Source organism: Phalacrocorax carbo, chromosome 11 (assembly GCF_963921805.1).
Source record: "Phalacrocorax carbo chromosome 11, bPhaCar2.1, whole genome shotgun sequence".
NCBI classification, from domain to species: Eukaryota; Metazoa; Chordata; class Aves; order Suliformes; family Phalacrocoracidae; genus Phalacrocorax; species Phalacrocorax carbo.
The window spans coordinates 1,825,721-1,843,302 of NC_087523.1; the positions used below are offsets into that span (position 1 = coordinate 1,825,721).

Consider the following 17,582-nt stretch of genomic DNA (forward strand, 5'->3'; position numbering starts at 1 on the left):
GTCCCTCCTAAAAGGCATTAAAAAAAGGAAAAGATACACCAGGCTTCAAACTCAGCGCTTACAAAATTCAGTAGGACACCATAACGTCATTAAAGACAGAATAAAAATACCACAAAGGATTAGACTTTTGTCTGGTTTGGGCTTTTTTTCCCCTCCTCCATGCTTACTTTTCTCTTTTTTTTTTTCCTCCTCCAAAATGCATTTGTCTTGTTTTCCGCAAGTTGCTGGGTTGCTCCACGGAGCGGGCGAGCAGAGCCGAGTAAAACTTATATAAGGGAAAGACAGAAAAGCAGAGCCGAAACGACCCGCGCGGATGATGTGTCCCATTTCCCCCCACCTCCTTATTAAAATACTTTCTGGAGCGGCGAATTCCAGTCCGAAATGAATTTTCCAAACCATATTTTATTAGGAATGCTTCCTTTTAACGGTCGGCACAGGAGCCCACCAGGGTCAATATTTCTCCAAAATTACAGCCAAGGGAGTTCAAAAAGGATTTAGCCAGAATTTCTCCTGCAACTCCCGGCTGCCCAACAAGAGCACGCTCCCACCACCCCCCCCGCCAAGCAGCAGAAGGGCCGATTAAATCCCAAAAGCACCTTTCACCCCCCTCGGACGGGACAGAATAAAATTAAAGCCACGCTGGCTCCCCAAGACCCCTTCCAAGGGGCTCCGCAGACACCCCGGGGAAAGCTCGCTCCGAGGGGATCCAAGTTAGTCTGAGCTCGTCCCAAGCACAGGTTTGTGACAGTTATTACCTTTTACCTGGTGAAAGCATTGCTCGGCCTATTTTCCCCCCCTAAAAGACACAATTCTTTTTCACAATGGGGGGACAGCGATGATTTCCCTGCTGGCCTTTGGACGCACACCAAGGCGCGGAAGGGAAGCGTTTCCCCAGCACAGCATACAGCGCTGCAGCTTAAGCTAGTCTTAACTTGCCTAGGAAATCATTCCTTCTATCAGATGCGTTATCGACATCCCTCTGATAAGCACCACGAGATCCGCAACCTGCCACTGACGTCCCAGCCAAATTACAAGCCCACACTCTGCAAGCGCGGCCCCGAGCTGCCCAGGGGAGGAAAGGGCAGAAAAATATTTTCGTGATTTACAGCGAGACCACCAAGGCCAGCCGGCCCCAACGCCCAACGCTTTCTCCTCCTATCTGTTGGAAAATTCCACTTAGCAATGTTATTTTTAAAGGCTTTAGCTCTCTTTACTCTAAAAGCAAGAGTTAAAGCTCAGCGGAGCAGGGCGGAGGGCTGGCACAGACACGGCATCGCCCACAGAGCGCCGGAGGAAGGGGATGGAAAGCCCAAAGTACAGTGCCGAGCGTGGCACGAGGGGATTTTAATGTGTCTATCCAAGGGAGTAAGCCCAGTCTAACAAAGAGCGCAGCTTTTCCTCAAACTGGAACCGGACTTTGTACCGCAGGCGGTGCCCCAGACTGGCTTGCTCAACCACGCTCGCGGGCGGGAGCGGCTGTGAAGAGGCTCTGCCCGATGCCACGCAACTCGCACAACTCGGAGGCGGGAGCGTTAAGGCGTAAAAGAAAGCGATGGACCCCAAAAACGTACCCCCAAAGACGAGGGCCCGGGGTCAGGCCGCGTGGGCACAGGCTGATGGGGCAAGAGTGGGACCGCGAAACCCAACCATCGCTCCTGCGATCCCACCCCGGCGCCCGTCCCGCTCCAGCTGAGCCCTTTCTGGGTGGGAATGCTGCCATTTCAGGTGCTTCCCACTGTTTTTCCCCATCCCGGCGAGGTGGGCGCTCCATCCGCAGGGTCTCAGGGCCAGGGAAGCACCCACGGCATCCCCACGCGGGATGTCACGCAGACAGAAAGCTGCGCCCAAGGCGGACAACCACCCAGCTCCAAACTGGGGGGAGAAGCAAGAAACGCCTCCAAGTACCCCCGGGATGCCCCGGCGGGGAGGGATGCCTCCGAGCCCACCGCACCCGGGGCGGCGGGGACGGCGTGGGCAGAGCCCCCTGGCAGATGGTGGGGGGACAGTGGAAGACCCCCCGTGACGCGTCACCCCCAGCTTCCAGCTGCATCCCCGCCGCCTCCGCCCAACTCCCCCGGCCTCTGCAATTTAATTAAATCCAAGGCTACCAAAGCGGGCTGGGGTGACATGGCGTCCCCCAGCAACGCCACCAAACCAAAGCCATTTCCACCTCCAGCCACCCCTTTTTTTTGTTGGTTTTTTTTTTCAACTGAAAAGGCATATTTTTTCCACCACCGATTCGCCTCCCCATCGCCAACGCCGCCAACTCGCCAATCCCAGGATGGATTCCCGAGGGTCAAGGCTCTTTCTCTTCTCAATCCAAGGCAAGGGACGCAGCTCCGAAGGAAGGAGAGGGGAAAAAAACCACACCAAGCAGGAGGATTCGCTTAGGGGAGCCTCGGCCCGGCGCCTCCGACGTGCGCGCACACGCGCGTGCCAGCAAAGTTGCTTTTTCTTCTCCCCCTTCTCCCCCCCCCCCAAAAAAAAAAAATCAGTGTTTGGTTGGAATGTAAGCGTCCAAGCAGGAAGGTGCCCAAATTGCTCCAGTTCTCTCCAACCCTCAAAAATTCTGGTTTTTTTTCTGGTTGGTTTTTTTTTTAGGGAAATAGGGGGGAAAATCAGGCTAAACCCAGCATTTTTTGGGGTTTTAAACCGAGAAGGAGCTAAGCTAGGCTAAGCTCAACAAACACTTTGTGATCTACAAGATAAAACCCAGCAAGAGGCTCCCAAAACCGCCCTGCAACCACCATCCCCAGGCCAGCAGCGACGGCGGCTGAGCACCCTCCGCTCTTCCTCCTCCTCCTCCTCCTCCTCGCCCTTCATCCCGGCGCGCTGGAACAGCCCCTTCTCATTGTTCCCGCACCCCAGCCGGGGCAGACACGTACACATCTACACCGCACACATATAGAACGTATAGGACGTACAGCCGGAGCGGGGCTGTGGGGCAGCACCGCCGGCTTTGTTCACACCCGGACCGGGGTGGGGGGGGAGGTGTCCCACCGCCGGCCGACCCCCACCCAGCCTCGCAGCCCCCCCCCACCTTCCTCCGCGGCCTGCTTTTAGAGGAGAAAAAGCCAGAAAAATTTAAAGACAAAAAAAAAAAAAGGTAATAAATCCCATTGTAGTGTCGGCGTGGTGAAGGGGAGCGGCGATCCGGGCCGGTGGGGCCCCCCCCGGCGCACTCCGGGGGGCGGCGGAGCCTCCCCGAATCCCCGGGGGTGGGGTGGGGGGGGGTGGGGGAGGAAACTGAAGGTGAAAAAAAATGGAAAAAAAATTTAAAAGGATAAATAAATCAGGAAAATAAAAGGTATTTTGAAAAATCAAAAATATGTTTAAAGATAAGAAAATGTTTAAAAGCCGAAAGGAGTCTTAAAAACGGGGAAAAAAATTTAAAAGCGTATTTTTAAAGAGAAAAATAGGTGAAGAGGCGCAGCCGCCCGGCGCGCCCGGGAGAAGCGAGGCGAGGTCCGTGCTCCAGCCGGGGGTCGCTCCTCTCCGTCCGTCGACCGCAGCCTCCAGCCGCTCTTCGCTGCTTTTTGTTTCTCTCAAAAATCTTGCGGGTTTGGTTAATTATATTATTTTTTTTTTCCCCGGGGTTAGGTGGGGTTTTTTTGCCGCGGGGTGAGGGGGGGGTGCCGGGGCGCGTCGTCCCCCCCCTCCCCCCCCCTTCCCCGCGCCCCCTCCGCCGCACGTACTTGGGGTTACCGGAGCTCCACGAAACCGGTTCCAGGCTCTTGGCGAGCGGCGCGGCCAAACGGCACAAGGCGAGGAGGACGCCCAGCAACCACCGCCCGCCGCGGGGCCGCGCCATCGTCCCTCGGCGGCGGGACGGGCCGGGCGTCAGGCGCCCATACCGCTCCCCCGCCGCCGCCCCGCTCCGCGCTCCCCGTCCCGCCGCCGCTCCCTCCCGGACAGCGGCGCCGCCCGCCGCGACCAGCGCTCTACTCCTCGGAGCAGGCAACGGAACGGGCAGCCCGACGAGCGGGTGGCCAATGGCTGAGCGGAGCGGGGGGGGGGCCTTGAGGCGCGGGACACGCCCACTTTCCCTTCTTAAAGGGCGCGCGTACCTTTTCTTCCCCACCGCGCCCCCCCCACCCCCCACCACCCCCCCCCCACGATTTATCCCCCTCCTCCAAGCGGTGACCGGGCGAGACGGGGGGCCGGGGGTGGGGACGGGCCGTCGGGGCGCTGGGACCCCAGCGCCCCGACGGCCCGTCCCCACCCCCGGGCCCGTGTGTGTGTGTCCCCCCCCCGCCCCCGGCCGTTCAGCCGCGGTCCAACAGCGCCCCCTAGCGGACGCGGGTGGCACCGCCGCTGCCGGGCCCCGGAGCGACGGGCACCGGGGGGGGGGGGGCGGGACGGCTCCAGTTCAGGCTGATTTACCCTGAAATAAGAAATAAATTCACCGGTTTTCGGGGTTGTTTGTTTTTTTTTTAGTTTTTTTTAAGGTTTTTGGAAGTTTTTTGAAGTTTTTTTGATTTTTTAGAGGTTTTGGGGAAGGTTTTTGGAGGCTTATGGAGGGTTTTTGAGTTTTGGGGTGGTTTTTGGAGGTTTGGGAGAGGTTTGGGAGGGTTTGGGGGAAAAAAAAAAAAAGCTAGCTCCAGAATCAGCTTGCTTCCTTTTAAGAAAATTTTCTAAAAACCTCTGGAGTCATTTCACTTTCTTTTACAAAAATAGTAAAAGAAAACCCCAGGAATTAGTTCAGTTTCTATTAATAAAATTAAGAAAAAAACCAACCCTGCGGAGTCAGTTTGGTTTTTATCAAGAAAATAAAAAAAAATAGTAAAAAAAACCCCAACCTCGAGTCGGTTTGCTTTATATCACCAAAAAAAAAAAAAATCACTTTAATTTGCGCCAAGAAAATTTAAAACTGAACAAATCTGGAGTCACTTCACTTTCTATTACAAAAACAAACACGAAAGCTCCATAGTCAGTTCTCTTTGTATTCAGTAAATGTAAATTAAAGCTCGACGCAGCCCGCTTTCCTTTGCAAACATTTTTAGAAACCCTTCGGAGTCAGTTCAATTTCTATTAAGAAAATCAAAGAGGCCTTTAGAGTCGGTTTGCTTCTATTTATGAACATTTTAAAAAGAAAAAAGACGCCACGCCGGAGTCAGTTCGATTTTTATCAAGAAAATTAAAAAAAACAAACCTCAAGTCGGTTTACCTTCTCTATCAAAAATTGAAAGCAAGTTGACTTTCAACTAAGAAAGTTTCCGATGCCCCCGTTTCGCAGCGCCCCGAGACACGCTCGTCTCCGTTACTTTTTTCATTTCTCCATTTCCTCGCTTCTCCCCCCGCACCGGCCGCCGCAGAGCCCTGCCGGCGCAGCGCCGATTTTGTCCATTTTCTGTGTTTTTAGCTAAAACCCCAGCGGGGCGGAGGCAGGTGGCAGGGGCTCGCGTCCTCCGACGACACCCCGATTCAACAGCGGTGACGATTCTCGGGGAAGGAGGAGGGGAAAAGAAGAAAAAAAGAGATTATTTTCATTTTTTTGGAGGGAGGATCGGGAGGGCGACCTGCCGCGGCCTGGGGCTGAGCGACGGGGCGGCGGTGCCTGCCCTGCCCGCCCGACTCTGCTCTCCCTGCCCCAGCATCTCTGCCCATGACATCACGACCGGTTGCCATGGCGATGCCGGCTCTCCCGACACAGGCTCAGGTGGGGATCCAGGAGCCCGGGAATCCTCCAGAAGGAGGATGCTGTGCCCGAAGCGCCCCGGCGGGCGGAGGGAGAAGGACGCAGGATCGCTTCGGGATCGCTTTGGGATCGCTTTGGGATGGGACCTGCTTGCCTCAAACCAGTGGGGACCAGTTTGGTCCTGGCGCATCCCAGGGCCGTGGGAACGGGCGTGGCCGCGGGTCGGCAGCGTCACCGACCAGCAGCCGAAGGTCTCCCCGGTGCCACGGCACTGTGGGTGCCATCGGCACGGCCGCGCCTGGCACGCCGGGGTGGCTCTGTGCCGGCTGAGCACCCACGGCCGCGGCCGCAGCCCACACAGGGATGCCTCGGCGGGCGCCAAAGCTGGCACCCGTAAGGTGGGCAAGGCACCGCAGCACGGGGAGAGGTCTGCCCTCGTGGCAGCGTGTGCCTCGGAGAGGTGGGCGCTGGGCTGGGAGAACAGAAAACCCCTTCCCACCCCTTCCCAGTGCTGCTCCTACGGCAGGGAACACCCGCCCAACAAAGACACTCTGGGATGAAATCCTGCTTTTCCCAGCCAGCCGCGGTGAAAAAAGCAGTGGTGCCAAACCAGGGCAACTCCACAGGTGGTTCTGGGTGAAAAAAACCCAATTGGCTAATTGGAAAATGGTTCCCAGCCTCAGCTGCACGGAGAAAGCCCGCATGGAACAAGTGTGCACGGAGAGAGCACGCACAGAGATTGTGCATGGAGCAAGTGTGCACGGAGCGAGCATGCATGGAGAGCATGCACAGAGCAAGCATACATGGAGAAAGCACACAGGGAGGGAGCGTGCAGGGAGCGAGCGTGCACGGAGAGCACGCACTGCTCGGGCGCACCTGCTAGCAACACTGGCTAAAGCTCAGGGGCCGCCTCCGCAGGGGGAGATCAGAGGGCTCCCGCCGCGCCGGCCCCAGCCCTCCCACCTGTCCGGAGGATTCGCATGCCATGCATCATGGGAAGCAACACTTATATGATCCCATGCCAAGGGCACGTATGCGCACGCAGGCGTGGGGGGCAAATATAACTGCGCGTGCAGCGCAGCCCCAGCCCAGCTGCACGAGGCGTGCTCCTCGGCCACCCGAAACCCCGGGGGAGCAGACCGAGGCGCAGGCGCAGCGCGATTGCGGCTCTGGATGCAGGAGAGGCGATGCGGGCCTTGGCCCGTGCTGCCTGCTCCAGCAGGGACAGGCGGCTCTGGCTGCCTTTGATGTCCTGAGCAGGGACAGCTGCCCGATGTATTAAATGACTCCGGGTGTCACGAGTTGCAAGGGACTCAGCTCCCGCCCAGGCTCCCTCCCAGCTCCTGGGAGGGTAACGCTGCCCCGGGCTCGCTTTTGAGTGGGGGGGCCTCCAGCCCAGCCGGCGGTTCTGGCCAAACATCGCACCATCCCCTGCCCACACCACTGGTACACGTGTACTCGGGTCTCTTGGCTTCCAGCTTCCCCCTCATCTGCCTCCCTTGAAACCGAATTTAAACTGAGAATGCAACTTCTGGGGTGAATGCCCCAGATTTCCCACCTGCTTCTTTGCTATTCCTGAAATGCTTCATTCTAAAGGGACAAGGCGAGAAAGAAGTTATTGTACCCCCTTTGGGTACCAGCGTCACCCCCAATCTCCGCGGCTCTCCGGCAGCTCACTGTCACCCCCCCCTCCTCTCGACAGCCTTGGCTTGCGGTTTCTTACCATGCACAATCACACCCTCATCAAGTGATGATCTGCATCCCAAAATGTATTCCACAGCCACTTCATATTTAAATTACCTGAGAAATTTTACAGCAAAAGAGTAAAGGGATAAAACAGAGCAAAAGAAAATTTAGGCTGAACACCAGGAAAAACTGCTTAGTGCTGAAATCTGTTCGGCTGTGGGATGGTTCCCTCAGGGAAGCATTTGAGTTATTTAAAACTCACCTAAATAAAAATTTCGGTGGGGAATAAACTTTGCTCGTCCCAGAGGCATGGGCACCGTGGGACCTGGGAGATATTTTTTCCCCCCTAACTATTTTCTGGGATGAAACGGATGAGATCTCACCGGGCTGAACTCAGTGCAGCACGTGTATCCCAAACAGCTTTGCAGAGTGGCGCAGCCCCTCTCCCCAAGCAGAGCCTTTCCAGGGAGGCAGCCCCGCGCAGATTTAGGCCAAAATCCATGATTCATCCAACCCTTTTTAAAAAAAAAAAAACAAAAACCAAACCACAGGGATTTTTGAAACGCCAGGACATCGGGTGCGTGGAGATGTCTGACAAGCCTTGTACCTATTAAATAGCAAACAGCCAGGCAAAACGGGTGCCAGAAAGCCAGCGTTGCGCTGCTAAATCAGAGGATCAAGTTCAGAAATGAAGGTGATGTCAAGGATTTGCCTTCGCCGTGATTTATACCGCCATTCTCGCTCTCCGACTCCTGGAAACTTGCACCTTCTGCAGATGTGCTGGCTGATTAAAATGATGCAACATGTTCGCTAGCTGTGTAATGTGAGTTAAATTAAAAAGCCCATATTCTAACTGAAAATCTGCTACAGCTGCCTGCAGCCCTGCCATCGCCTCCGGCGCTTCCCACCTGCCCTGGGGTGCTGGGGAGGAGCGGGGGGAGAGGCAAGGGGGGACCTGGGGGCACCTGAACCGTCGGGGGCAAGGACCGAGCTGGGAAATGCAGCAGCACAAGGCGATTGGGTTCCAGAAGGCACATTTTATGGGGCTGAGAAGTCTACTGCATAATGGTCCAGGGAAGGAAGTATTAAAATCTTTAACCAGTTTTCAGAGACGCGATAATTAAGGTGTTGTAAGATACAATTGCCTGGAAAAAAACCAAAGCCAAGGAATAAGATTTTTATCACTTCAGAAGTGGCCACTCATGGATTTGAGGGTTAAAAAAAAAAAAAAAAAACAAAGAGAAGAAAAAAAAAATCCCTGCAGGAAAAAGAAAATGTAAAAGGCAACTGAGCAAGGGTCCGGCCGGGGGCTGCGGGGACGGAGAGTGGGGGAAAGCGGGAGCTCGGTGTGCAGCCACGGGCGCTGGGAAGTCAGGGAACCTGATTCAGGAAAGCTCTTAGCATTGTCCCGAGTCCAGCCATTCACCGCTTTAATCAGGCACTTTAATGGAACTTGAGCACAGGCTTAACGCTTAAGCATCTTCAATGGAGTTGCTCTCTTTCATCAGGACCTCTGGGGAGGAAAGAATATTGGCTTAAATTAATGAGGCCTCAGAAATGGGTGAGAGAGACTGAACTCCCCGCTTTGCTCTGCCTTCTGCGGGGAGCGAGCGGCGGCAGCGAAGGCGGCGGCTGCCGGTGCCGCACGTCCCTCGTGCTCCTCCTGAGGGCAAATCGTTTCCCCATGTCGCCATGTCGGGAGCAAAACCGTTTCTCCGGCCGTGCCCGGGGCGAGGGGGAGAGCAGGGGAGCTGAGCTGGTGGGCTGCCGAGGGGGAGAGGGCAGCGGCGCCGAAAACTGCATCCCTGGCGGGCGGCTGGCGTTGCCCGAAAACACGAAGGGAGATGAGCCGGGGGGAGAAAGGCCCCGAGCACCCAGAGGTTACCGAAAGCCAAGCTATGCACGCTAAAAGTCCTCGCCAGCAGTAGATCGCCTTGCTCTTCTACAGAGGAATGGCAATGGGTGAGAAGCCATAGGGAGCTATTTTTAGCTCTTTGAACAATATTGTAGAAAACATAACGAAAACGACTCAAATTGGCTGGAGCTGCACGGTAATATATCCCAACAGGAGTATGGTGGGAATATATATTCATATATAAGGTAGCAATCTACCCTCCTGCGCAGAGCTTGATGGAGGAGGCAGGAGGTGGAGTTGGGAGTATCTAACGGGGCATTGCAGAGGTCATTCGTTAACATCTTCCTTAATGACCTGGCAGAACGCGTAAACAGCATGTTAATGACCTGGCGGAGAAGATAAGCAGCTTGTCGATGAAATTCCCGTGGATGCCCCGGTGTGTGGGGCTCCGTGTGCTTCCACAGTCAGAGGAACATGAAAGGGGCCTAAAGGGCTAGAAATACGCAGAAGAAACTTAATGATTTTGTTAGGGAGAATAAAAAAAATCTAATCAGAACTATCTGGGGCGAGCGATTAAAAAAACTTGCCGGAGAGAGGCAGCCGGCAGCTCAGCAACGGCTGCTGGGGACGGCAGCGGCGGCAGGTCGGGTTTAATATGCAGCTATGCCGGAGCTCTTCTCATCTACCTCTCCCAGGGAAAACATAAAGTGCATTTTCAGGTCACTGATCCACCGAAAGAAGGAAAAGCCCCAAAAAGGAGCAGAAGCTGCAGGAATGGTATGTAAGCTGAGATTTTAAAACACATGGATCTGTTTTCTTTGGACCGGTAGCGGCTAGGGGAAGTCACAACTGCATGCAAATATCCCACAAGGTTTTAACACCAAAGGAAAAATGATTGAGGGTGGCAGAAGAACAGAAGGCGACCTCAGGCTGTATCCTACCCAAGGGGAAACTGCCGGGAGCCTGGAGGCCGTGCTTCGCACCACGCCGGTGTCATGCTGGGGCACGCGGCTGCCGGCCGACGAGCCCGGGGCATCGCACCTTGGCTGCTCCCAGGGCTGCTCTCCCGCTTGCCGCAGCCTCCGCCCCTTGGCTGGGGCAGCAAATAAAAGCATTTCTGTCCCCAGGGTCAGACCTGCCATCCCCAGGGTCAGAGCCTGTGTCTCAGCATGGAAGTGGGTTTCTGCTAGCTGGCTGGGAGAGGCTGGGGGACCGCTGGGCATAGCCACGTAGTCATGATGCTGCTGCAGGAGGGACCTGGAGGGAGATGGGCTGAACCCTTCTCCCAGCTCCCAGCTCATGGGCAGCCCCCCAGGACAGGGTCCCCGCAGAAATCCCAGCACGTACCTACCCGCGCAAGTGCCCCAAACCAGTCGGTGATCTCACGTGAATGAGCTAAGAGCTGGCTGGGTCCTGCCAGGATTTACATGGGAGGCTCCAGAGAGTCTGTGTGTACTCACAACCCTCCTGCCGAGAGCCACAGCTCTCCCCGAGGGGAGGAGGAGCGGGGCTCCCTTTCCTGCTTCCCCACCCTGCCCTGCCAGCTCCGGCTCGCTGGCAGCCGTCCTGCGACGGGCAGCCCACGCTGCCTCCCCGTGCGGCTGCGCAACCCCGCCAGCACCGTCTCTGCTGCCCCAGGCCAGCAAGCTCCAGCACCCCACACCCCTGCATCCCAGCACCCCTGCACCACTGCATCCCTGCACCCCTGCATCCCTGAATTGCCTGTATCACTGCATCCCTGCACCCCTGCATCCCTGCATCCCTGCACCCCTGCACCACTGCATCCCTGCACCCCTGCATCCCTGCATTGCCTGTATCACTGCACCCCTGCATCCCTGCACCCCTGCATCCCAACATCCCTGCACCCCTGCATCCCTGCATTGCCTGTATCACTGCACCCCTGCATCCCTGCACCCCTGCATCCCAACATCCCTGCACCCCTGCATCCCAACATCCCTGCACCCCTGCACCACTGCATCCCTGCACCCCTGCATCCCTGCATTGCCTGTATCACTGCACCCCTGCATCCCTGCACCCCTGCATCCCAACATCCCTGCACCCCTGCACCACTGCATCCCTGCACCCCTGCATCCCTGCATTGCCTGCATCCCTGCATTTCCTGCATCCCTGCACCCCTGCATCCCAACATCCCTGCACCCCTGCACCCCTGCATCCCTGCACCCCTGCATCCCTGCATTGCCTGCATCCCTGCATTGCCTGCATCCCTGCACCCCTGCATCCCAACATCCCTGCACCCCTGCATCCCTGCACCCCAACATCCCTGCATCTCTGCACGCCTGTATCCCCACATACCAGCACCCCTGCATCCCCAGCACCCCTGCATTCCCATACTCCTGCACCCCTGCACCCCACATCCCATCCCCACCCACCCCAGGCCTCGAGAGGGGACCCCAGTTTCCCACAAGGCACCAAGGCCATAAAATCCTCCCATTTAGGCAGATCGTGGTGTCGCGCCGCCTGCTCGGACCATCGCTCCATGCCCCGCCGCAGGGTTTGCCGATGCGGCCCGCGGCGGCGGCGTTGCTTTCCCAGCCACGCTGCGATGCTGGCTCCTGGCGCGGAGCAGGACGGGGCGAAAGGCAGAAGAGGAAAGAGGAGAAATGATGCTTTATCTCCGCAATCGCGAAAGGGATAAACTGACATCATGAGTAGTTGCACAGCAGCGTTTCTTTTGTGGGGCTGGTAATTTGTGACAGTGAACATCACTGAAAATATCTTAATTAATGTTTATTTTGATGGCTGTGTAGGTTTGGGGTGACGTGTCCCTGCGTCTGGAACGGGGAAGGGGGCAGGGTGCCGGGAAAAAAAAGCAGATTTTTTTTGACTTGCTGCCCAGAACCACAAAAATGTCTTTTAAAGACTCCCTCCCTCGCCCCAACAGGCTCATCAGGAGCAGAGAAGAGATGATGGAAAGAAGAGAGATAGAAAGATAGGAATTCAGAGGAAGGGGGTGAGGGACAAAGACATGGGAAGGAGACCGACAAACACACACAGAGCAATTTGCATGCTTTATGAGCCTTTGATTTCAGTGTATTTACAACCTCAATGCTAACACCCTGGTGGGAAGTTCTGGAGATTACTGTATTTACCCTCTATTTCGCTTTACATCTTTATCAAGCAATCTGTCTGTCTCGCCTCCAGCCAGTCATTTAACGAGCTGCATCTACAGCAGGTACCAGCCCGGTTCAGAGCAGCCCCTTCCCTGCCAGCCTCCGGCAGCGGTTCCCATAGCCGGCACCCCACCGGCGCTGGCGCTCTGCGAGCCGAGGGGTGCCCCCGCCGCCCCCCCGGGCGCTCGGCTCCCCTCTTGCCACGGCGCTCCCCAATCCAGCCTTGCAACGCTGCTGGGAGCTGCCGGGGTGCCATGGGGTGCTGCATCTGCCCCGCCAGCCGCCACGCCGGGCCTGGGAATAGCGGAGATTTTCCTGGGGTGCTGCTGGAAACACAAAGATAGGCTTAGGAAACAGCAGAGCTGTTGATGTCTGTCTTTTTTTTTTTTTCCTGGAGGGATCTCACCTCTTTGTTACTGTCACTGTTTTTCCCCAGCCTCAAAGATGGGCGACAGCATTTCTGGGATCAGGCCGGGCGGTTTCTGGTTCAGCGATGGGTTTATCCAGCACAGGGGAAGGGAAGCCCGAGCCCAGCGCGTTCTGTTCCTAAATGGGAGAGACGCTGAGGGTGCGGGAGCTCCTGCCCTGCGAGCATCCCATTTTTCTCCCATATCTTCCCCATTTTCATCCTCTTTGAGCCATTTTCTTCCTATGTTTCCACCGAAAGCACTGAGTTCCCCGCTTTAATCGAGCGTGCCCCAGAAATGGGATGGCCGGCAGATGACCAGGGGATACAGCAGGCAGAAATGCTCAGCCAACCGCTTTGTGTTCCTTTGGCATCTGAAATACTGCATCCAGCCCCAGAGCGACTTCTAGAAACCCTGGGGTGGGAAACGTCTTTTCTACCAAGTGCCTTCCTGCTGGGAGAGACATTTTTCAGCAGGAGTTTCAAGCCCTGGGTGAATCTGTCATCTCGCCGGAGAGGCCCCATCACCCAGACACCACTGTTTGCTACGCAAAGAGCAATTTGGCTCGCGCTGGGTTTTGCAGCACCATCCTTCCAAAAATCACGCCGTGACCCCAATTAGCACTCCGGAGAAGCAGATAATGAGTGCTTCTTCTAATGCCCTTTTCAGCGTGTTTGCATAGTATGAATCTTATGATCTGCCTGCGCCTGTCAAGGTGCACCCGTAACCCATCCCTTATTCTCCGACCCTCTGAGCACGTCGAGTTGCGATCAAGGGAAGCTTTTCTGAAGGATTTTGGCTTCTTTTCACTCTTGGATTTCCCCTAGATAGTTGTGATTTAAAAAAAAAAATTATTTCTAATTTTTTTTGTCTCAGATTTAGACACCCACACACCCACAAGAAAAAAGGACCAGCCAAGAGCAGAGCAAGGGCAGTCCTGCACCCGACAGCGCTTTCTCCCTGCCTGGCAGGGTGTTTTCTACGAGGGCTCTGCTGTTTGAACCGCAGGAGCTGGCTCCAGTTGGCTGCGAACCCCCCCAGTATCATTTCCACTCCATAATTGGGCAAGGGCTGCTCTTCCTATCAGATCTTCAGTGCAAGCACTAACTTGTGTCTACAAGTCTTCAGTGAATAATAAGGAATATTCAAGGAAAATCTGGTACTTTTTCTCATCTCCTTTCTGCCAGGAAACTCATTTTTTGGGCTACCTGTGGGAAGCGAAGGCAGCCGAGGCACAGGCCGCTCGCAAGCACAGGCAGTGCTTGCATGACTATTCATGGGCAACCTTCGGAGTATTTGCCTCAACGCGAAGCAGATTTGGAGGAAAAATAGGAAAGCTGCAGCCCTGCGAAAGGCAGCGCGGGGGGAGCGGCGCGACAAGCCTTTGCCGACAACATCTCGCCGTAACTCTCTGCTGCTGCTAAGACTCATCTCGGCGCTACGGGAAGCTTCTCTGCTGGCTCCTTCAGCTCATTTATACTGCTTCCCCCCCCCCCCCCCCGACATTATTTAAATCTTGTTCCTTAATAACTCTACAACTAAAAGCAATTAAGGAGTTCAGTGAGCAGCATCAATTTCAGCAGTGCCTTTAAAGCATGTCCAGCCCAGATAAGCCCTGCCTGGAAGGCAGCGGGAGGGCAGGGGGAGCTCGGGTGGGTGCCTGGCTGTGCGAAGCCCCACACCACGGGGGGTGCGGGGGTCCCTGCTGCCACCAGCCTGAGCCCTCCCGCCCTCCCAGGTGCCCCCAAGCCTTTTGCTGAGAGGGAGGATGGCTGGCGGGGGGCACGGCCCCGGCACCCTGCCCGCACACCCCTGCGCCAGAAGGTGCTGCTCCTATAAATGATGTTTAAACCAAAATAAAGAGAGAGAGAGATGGTGGGGGTTTTTTTTCCAGTGAAGTAGCAGATCAAAACCAACTGTATCTGCGAGGCAGACAATAATTGCTGGCAATAACCTACCCACAGCTGCTGCCAGGGAAGCAACGCTAAGCATGACACGGGGGGCCGAAGGGGTCCTCGGGGAGGCTGGCTCAGACACGCGAGGCACAGACACAGAGAGGGGTTCAGCCATCAAATAGACCATTAGCTTCGCAGGCGGGGGAGCCCACCTAAAAGCCAGGTTGTCCAAAATCCAGACCTGCAGAAAGGGCGAAGGGGCGCAGACCTTGGGGTCCAGGGCAGCGGGCAGGGAGCCGTCTCTGCCGCCCAGGAGGGTGGGCAGGGTGGGGGGGGCTGGACGGGTCCCCTTCCCCATCCCCCCCCCACCAAAGGGGTAAGCCTTTGTACCACCGTGGGCAGCTGACATGGGCACGGCTGGATGCCCGAGTGCCCTCACCGGCACACAGAAAGCCCTTTCAGCCAAAACTATTTTACATTCTCCCTGACAATGGGCTTCTGCTTCCATCTCAGCAGTAATAAACACCCAGGCAGGAGAGGTAACCTCTTCCCACAGCATTTTAATGAAGAAAACACCCACTGAGATGTAAACGGCAGCCGCAGCTTGCTGCCTGATGATCTTCCCTCCACGTTGCCTCGTGAGGGATGCGGCTAACCGCCCTGCTGCAGCCGCACGCAGCACCCCGGCGGCGGGGCTGCCGGCTGCAACAGGCGCCGACGACGCAGAGGGGCCACTGCAAAGCCCGTGTCATGGGTCTTACGCCCGCGGCCGACCCCGGAGAGCAAGGCATCCCCAAAACAGGGCGCCGCCGTGCGTGGAGGGGGCTGGCCAGGAGGGGAGCAGGCGGCAGCGCCCAGGAAGAGGGGAGGAAATCTGCATAAATTAGCAGGAGGCAACACTCATCTTCTAATCACCCGCTGCACACGCCGCTCCGCAAAGCTAACAACAAAGCGGGGTGGTTTTAGTCCATAAGCGTGCTTAAACAAAATAGAGATACCGGGTTTTTAGTGTCAACACATCCTTAATTACCAGGGAGCAGGTACTTGATCCGGATAAGCCGATGCCAGCTTTCTAGTAACAGGGCTTTGTGCACCCCGGGCAGGACCAGCCCCGCAGCGCGGTGCCAAGCGCCCCGGGGCCAGATCCTGCCCGCCCCCTGGTACCGGCAGCCTTCCCTTGGCCCGGCTTCTTCAGACGGTGCCGGTCCAGGCTGCTCTCCTTCTGCAGCCTGGTCCCCGCCGCCCTGGCATTGCTCCTGCCTGCCTCCATGCAGCGCCGAGGTGCCGGCTGCTGCAAGTAAGATGGGACGGGGACGGAAGAGGGCTCAAGACTCCTCTTCCCTACTTCTTGCTTGCTTTCGTACAACCTTTGTTTCCATTCGTGGAACATCTTTGCTCTGAAATACACTTTTCTGAAACTCTCGTATCTCTTTGCTGGTATTTTTTTTCTCTGTTCCTTTTACAGCACACAGGTTGTGACAGTTATCGCAGAGAACACTGTGAAAAAGCATAACCCTTTCACGGCCCAAGTGAAGGCTTCCTCTTTAGGAAGGTGGTACATTCCCTGGGTTAAACTTGATGCACATGATTTTCCACAGTAAAATCAAAGACCTCAGAGCTGTTATTGTGCTCAGTACTTGTAACAAAGGGAGAAGAACCTCCTAGGGGTTGGACTTGATGGTCCTTGTGGGTCCCTACTGAGGCAGGACATGCTATGATTCTGTGGTTCTACGATAAGCAACCTTTGCCGACAGGCAAACGCGATGAACTTTGCTTCCCCTGTGGCTCCGGCCCCCGGGGACCCCATCCTCTGAGCTGGAGACCTGCTCAATATTCACAAGGATCCATGACATCGCTCAGGCGTGCGAGGTGCAGCTGCGGCACATGCTGGCGACTTGCTGTGCGTGGTGTATGGTTATTTGTGCTGCGCTGCCTGGGCTTTGATGGACTGTAAACAGGCGATGGGGAAGGTGTCTGCCGCTAACGTAACCTCACCGGTCCCTGGGAACCGCCGGCATTTCCCGGCAGCTCCCGCGGCCTCGGCAGACCCCAGCACAGCTCACCCCGCTGCCCCTCCTCGGGGGTAAATCTGACTTCTCTCCCAAACCAGCCAGCAGCTCCGATGCCATCTTTGAGTATTGTCCTCAAAAGAATTAAATAAGAATGGGAATGATTTATTGAAATGTTCCAATTTGCACTGAAAACACAAAGGATTTTTCCTCCCAGAAATGTGGTTTGCAGCTGGAGATTTTTTTAACTGAAGGAAAAAAAAAAGTATTAAATGTGTGCAAACAAAAGACAATTTGGGGGGAAAAAAAAACCCCAATGTGAAAGCCCAAATATCTGTTGGAAAACCATTGCTGGGAGGTTTGGAAAGCCCTTCTAACAACAAGCACCACGAAGGCAAAGGCTGCCAAACCCTTGGGTTAGCGCAGGCACATTCGCTTCTGGCAGAGGGGCTGGGGGAGCGCCAGCCTGCCCGTGCCCCTTCCCCAGGGTCCCCAGCACCCATGGTGGGCTCACCCCAAACACGGAGCTGTTGCAGCCAGGACACCCGGGTCCCTTCGGTGCTGTCCCCACATCACTCAAGCCAGCTAACTGCAGTCACCCCACTGCCAGCGCAAACAAGAAGAAAAGCTAAATTGACCTAAAAATGCACATATTCGGCACAAGTCCGACCCACTCTCGGCTCTTCTGCACAGGCGAGGAGGGGAAGCAAAGCACCGTGAGCAAGTCAGGTCCTCCCTGGAGAAACCGGACTCGGGTTGCAGCATCACCAGGGCTGGCACTGTCTCCCTTCTTCGCATCTTCCTCTGCGTTTTGCCGTTCTTTTAGGGAAAAGCCGGGCTGCCAGAGCGCTTTCCCGGCCGCAGCCGGGGAGCGTGGCCCCGAGGCTCCCCGCAGCGGGGAGATGTGGCTCCCGTGGAGGAGCCCAGACGGGTGAGGCTCGCTCCTGTCAAAACATTTCAG

At 56.0% G+C, this 17,582-nt stretch overlaps 1 protein-coding gene across 1 annotated transcript in view; it reads right to left on the reverse strand.

The window, feature by feature from the left end:
• EFNB1 (ephrin B1) overlaps positions 1–3,972 on the reverse strand; it is a 53,803-nt gene extending 49,831 nt beyond the window's left edge. Inside the window, exon 1 of the mRNA XM_064462796.1 lies at positions 3,696–3,972. Coding sequence (XP_064318866.1) covers positions 3,696–3,811 — 116 coding nt within the window. The 5' untranslated portion in view covers positions 3,812–3,972. The remainder of the gene's footprint in view (positions 1–3,695) is intronic.
• Positions 3,973–17,582: the final 13,610 nt, after the last annotated feature.